The sequence below is a fragment of the Austrofundulus limnaeus genome, unplaced genomic scaffold, assembly GCF_001266775.1.
Source record: "Austrofundulus limnaeus strain Quisiro unplaced genomic scaffold, Austrofundulus_limnaeus-1.0 Scaffold552, whole genome shotgun sequence".
NCBI lineage: Eukaryota > Metazoa > Chordata > Actinopteri > Cyprinodontiformes > Rivulidae > Austrofundulus > Austrofundulus limnaeus.
In genome coordinates this window covers 197,632-202,946 of record NW_013952954.1, presented here as the reverse complement: position 1 = coordinate 202,946, position 5,315 = coordinate 197,632, and the positions used below count along the sequence as shown (strand labels likewise).

Here is a 5,315-nt window from a genome sequence, read left to right as displayed (position 1 = left end):
GTGGTGGGGCTTGGCTGTGATATGAGGCCTGTTTAATGCAGAGTGAGTGGCTGTGACGCGCCTGTGTGCACGCACAAAATACACAAACGCCAGCACAGAGGGAGGAAGAGAGCAGATACCGAGCCACGTGTTCATCTTCTCTGAGCTGCAGTGCTCCAGCAGAGGCTGGATCAGGACGTCCAGATCTCCTTTAGGAGCCTCCTTAGTGAACTTCTGCTCGCACGGCGGGCGAGGAGCGAGGAGAGGGGAGGATAAAGGAGATAGAGGAGAGAGAAAAACGGTCAGATAAAAGGAAACAATGAGACAGCAGAGGTAAAACTGCACAGTCAGCACAAACCCCACGCCTGCAGGGCTGATCCCCCCCGAGCGCAGAGGTCCGTCCCCGCAGACAGATATAAATGACTGAATTAAAAGCACGGCAGCGATCCAATAAAGATGAAACGAGATTTTAAAAACAGCTAGAAGTTTGGACCAAAGTTTAACTCCAGGTGTGGATTTTCTTACAACAAATCACTTTTTTTACTCTCATCAGTGACAGAGTGTCAGAAAACCTGATTTTATACCATCTGTGACCTTAGAAAGACTAAGTTTTAACAAGTTTAACACCAGAAAGCTTCTTTATTTGTCCTTTAAAACACTGGGATTTTTATTCAACTCTTTTTAGAGTAAAACAGAAGAAAGTAATGTAACAAAAGCCAAAAAGCAACAGATTTCTGATGTAATGTATGAAGTTTATTGCCTGCAGCACCAGCTCCCGCTACAGCTGTTATACAATAAAATGAACTGTCAATCATCACTTAAAACAGCAAAATACCCCATTAAAGTGCAATAATTAGTGTTTCATTTAAAATGAGGGCTGTTTCAGCACAGTTTGTGCTTTTAGGCATTTTGTATTTGATAAAAAAAAAACATTGGAAGTTATAACTAAAATATATCAGTTCAGACCGAAGTGAAGAACAGAAGGTTTTAGTGAAACAATAAAAAGTTATAAAGAGGAAATCATTTCTAGTTTTATTAAAGGTTGATAAACAGAGTCAGGCTGCAGCTGTTTGGTTTTTACAGGGAAGCAGGAAGTCCTTCATTCAGTTCTGATCCAACCCACAGTCTTTATTCTACAGAAACTGGTTCTGTCCCTCTACAGAGGTCCGGTTCTGGACTCTGGACCACTTCAGAACCTTGATTCTTCTCTCTTGATCTTGTTCTGTTGTAGACCTGCTGCTGTGTCTGGCCTCATGGTTCTGTTGGACTGAGTTTGAACTGAACTGATGTGAGTAACTACAGGCCCATCTCTGTACTGGACAAAGTTCTGGAGTCTTTAATCAGTGAACGATTAAAAGGTTTTTGAACCTCTAACAGTATTTTAGCTGACTCAGTCTGGTTTTAGAGCAATGCACAGTACTACTACAGCAACTATTCAATGATGATATTGGTTTTTTTAGATAAAAACAACATTGTGCAGCCCTATTTCTGGATTTATGAAAAGCCTTTGATACAGCTGATCATGAAATATTGTTGAGAAGACTCTGACATCAGACTCTCAGCAAACAGTCAAGTGGTTTACAAGCTACTTGTCCAACAGGTGGAAGGTCTTTCTTCCTCTTGTCTTCAAACATTCAGGGGTGTTCGCCAAGGCTCTATCCTACGTCCGCTTCTTTTTAGAATCTAACAATTTAGATAACAATGTGCCACATGCTCTATCATTTTTACGCTGATGACACCATCTTGTATTGTGCAGCTAACTCAGTACAAAGTGCTTTTAATGTGGTTCAGTCAAATCTGTGTCGTCTAAAACTTGTTTTGAATTCTCAGAAATCTAAAGTAATGCTGTTTTCAAACACTAAACCAAATCTGTCTCTGTCCATCATCACATTTCATGGCTCTCGGTATAAATACTTAGGTTTTGTAATTAATGAATCTCTGACTTTTGTTCCTCACATTCAACAACTGATAAAAATGCTGAAGATAAAGCTGGGTTTTTATTTTAGAGTCAGAGCTTGTCAATGTTTTGAGGTTAGAAAACGTCTTGTTGCTGCTACATTTTTACCCATCTTAGATTATGGACATGTGATTTGTAGGGGTCACCTCGAGTGAAATTATCGAGTAAACTGTCTGGGACCTCAGTCCTCTGATGGGCCTTCGAAGGGACAAAAACTCTTAGAACTGAATTGGGGCCACCTCAGGTCGCCTTAACCTTTCAAAGAGACATTCTCTTCCTTCTAAATCAGATAATAAACAGAAGAATCTTCTCTTATTTGATTTAGCGTTCTCTTAACTGAAAGTATTACGCATTTTGATAATCAGAGAATGTTTATCAAAGTTACAGGAGAAGAGAGGACAGATCTCTCTTCTCCCTCAGTATGATTTCAGCTATGTATGGATTTTGTGGGGAAAAAACTTAACTAAAATAATCTTTATGGTTTAACGTTTATGAAATTTCTATGTCTTACTTGTCTGAATCATATTTGCAAATGTTTTGAACTTGAAGCAATTCATTTTACTTTCAGTTATGTTTTGAAGAAGTCTTCATCAGATAATAATTAAATGGGTCATGAAATGTTTTGTTCTGAACCACACAGAAGAAATAATCTTGTTTAGTTTCCAGAGGCACGCAAATCTCTGAAACTAACATTTTCCTTGATTTAACTTTTCCAATCTAACCTTCCGGAGGGCAGAACTTAGATTCTCTAAGCTTCTTAGTAACAGTTTCCACCCGGACGGCAGTAAGTGACGGACCGCCGTCAGTCACTCTGACAGCTAGACTCTCTGGGAGTCAGAAGCTGAGCTGTGACAGGTTTTGGCCCCTTCACGCCAACGAGGAAACCTCACAGCCTGGATCAGATCCAACGCCTGGTCGATCCACTTAAGAAAACTTTCAGACTGAAGTTTTATTTTGAGCCTGGGTTCCAGTGGGGGCTTCGCCTTTTTCTACGGCTTGACGTGGACAAAGCGAGTACACCTACACGCCTGGGTCACTCTGGTGGACTGTCCTGGGCGGATTTTCTTAGCAGAAGCCCCGACATACCTGGCAGGTGACAGAACATCATCTCAAGGTAAATACGCTGGCTGTGTGTGAACGTCGCTGTCTGACCGAAGCCGAGCACAAAACGCTTCGCCCTTCTGGTTAAAACCCACATTATTTAAGATAAAGTATAGAAAAATCTAACATCTTACGTTCCTCTTTTTCTTAAAGTCTTCCTTGCCAACTCTAAGATAAATGCCTCAAATTGTCTGGTATTCAACATCAAAGCTGACATTTGTGTTCTATTTAAGTGTTTATTGACAATTTAAGAAGCTAGAAGCTTGTTATTGTCGGTTCTAAACTTTTATAGGAAACTGATTGCCACAATTAAGTGTAGGTTAGTGATTCTGTATGATTTGTAAAATAAAAGATTGCATATTTATGGATCAAATCAACATCCACTGACTGAGAGTCACTTTTTGTGTCCATTCATTTTTGCACTTGGAGAAATGTTTATTCTAAATAAAAGAGATCCCTTGCTAAATAAACTATCCTCATAACTTTATGAGAGTGTAAGACTGAACTCTTACAGATTTATATGCAGCATCTTCTGACTGGTTGCATCTGTTGGACTCTGTGTATAATGGAGCCTTGTGTTTTATCTCTGGTGTCAGACCCTTACTCACCACTGTCATCTGTAGACCAGTGTTGGATGGACTGTCTTATCCACCTGCAGGTTTGTTCATTGGCATATTCTTGTTTATAAAGCAATCTTGGGTTTACTCCGCCCCCCAACTCCTGTTTTATATCATTAATAACAACACAGGAAGTCATTTTCTGCGCTCGGATGAGTTCATTTTATTAACAGTACCTAAGGTTCACACTGATTAAAGCTCCTGCTGCTCCCTCAGCCTGGAATCTACTGCAGAAAGACTTGGAAGAGTTCGTCTCTTTTAATGATTTTAGAGCCATTCTTAATTAGTTTATACTTAAGACATTTGTTTGTAAATGTTTTACCTGATTTTTTTTTCTCTATTTTAGTCCTATCTTACCTTTTATGAGTGTTTCTTCTTTGTTTTATTTTATAATGTAGTTTAATAGCTGTAGTTTTGAATTTTGTAATGCCTGTGTGCTGCTGCTTCCTGGCCAGGTCTCTCTTGAAAAAGAGATTTTTAATCTCAATGAGAGCTACCTGGTTAAATAAAGGTTAAATAAAAAACTGAATTGGTCCAAACTTCAGCTGCCAGGCAGATGGACTCACATCTAGAACCCTTTGGTCCACAGAGGTCATGGTCTATGGTACCTTTTCATGCTATTTTAATTTTAATTGAGTCCAGACTTGTTTGAAACTCATTTCTGTAGAGGAACTTTGACAGGTCTGTAGTGGTCTCAGAGCTTTGACAGGTCTGTGGTGGTCTCAGAGCTTTGACAGGTCTGTGGTGGTCTCAGAGCTTTGACAGGTCTGTGGTGGTCTCAGAGCTTTGACAGGTCTGTGGTGGTCTCAGAGCTTTGACAGGTCTGTGGTGGTCTCAGAGCTTTGACAGGTCTGTGGTGGTCTCAGAGCTGGTCCAGGTGGAAGAATCCCACCCTCCCTCTGACCTGATCCTGTGGAAGCAGCAGGAGTGTACGCTGATTTTCACACACAGCGCTCCTGTTTTGGTTTTGTTTAATAATTAATGACAGTGAAATCTGTTGTGTGGTTTTATTTTTTCCCACTTGAGGTTAGGTTTGAATCCTTTTAGAAGGCGGTGAACCTTCTTACATCCTCTCTGTTAAATCACTGCAGGAAGCTGAACTTTCTGTGAGTTTTTCCAGCAGGTCTAAACATTCTCAAACTGTTTTATCAAATAAATTAACCTTTTTCTTTGTTTTCAAACCTCTCTTTGAGTTTGAGATGACTGAAAGCAGAAGGATGTTTTGTTTTCCAGCCTGGGCTCGACGTGTCATTACTTCGAGAGCGATGACGGCGGCCGAACACACAATCATCTCATTAATCTGTGGTGCGTTACCTCCACTGTGATGTGCAGAGGATCCACGATCTGCCAGATCACCAGAGACAGGAAGTCGATGGCCAGCAGCACTCCAACTGTTGCGTAGAGTTTCCACGGCTCCAAGGGTTGCTGTAGTGGGAGCAAAGACACAAACACGCACACAAACACACACAAACACAACGGTCATCACATTCCAAGGGCATCACGAGCTGCTCCGCAAACAAAGACAAACTACCCGGACCAATAACACGACAGGCGTCCTTGTGATTTCTGGATGACTGCGCACAAATTGCCTTTCTCAATGTGTGTCTTATCCCGGTGTGTGTGTGTGTGTGTGTGTGTGTGTGTGTGTGTGTGTGTGTGTG

General features: G+C 40.9%; 1 protein-coding gene across 1 annotated transcript in view; it reads right to left on the bottom strand.

Moving 5' to 3' along the window:
- LOC106530723 (gamma-aminobutyric acid type B receptor subunit 1) overlaps window positions 1-5,315 on the bottom strand; it is a gene marked incomplete at its 5' end in the record, with an annotated part of 35,803 nt that overhangs the window by 18,416 nt on the left and 12,072 nt on the right. The window contains 2 exon segments of the mRNA XM_014026412.1: window positions 120-213; window positions 4,969-5,079. Coding sequence (XP_013881866.1) covers window positions 120-213; window positions 4,969-5,079 — 205 coding nt within the window.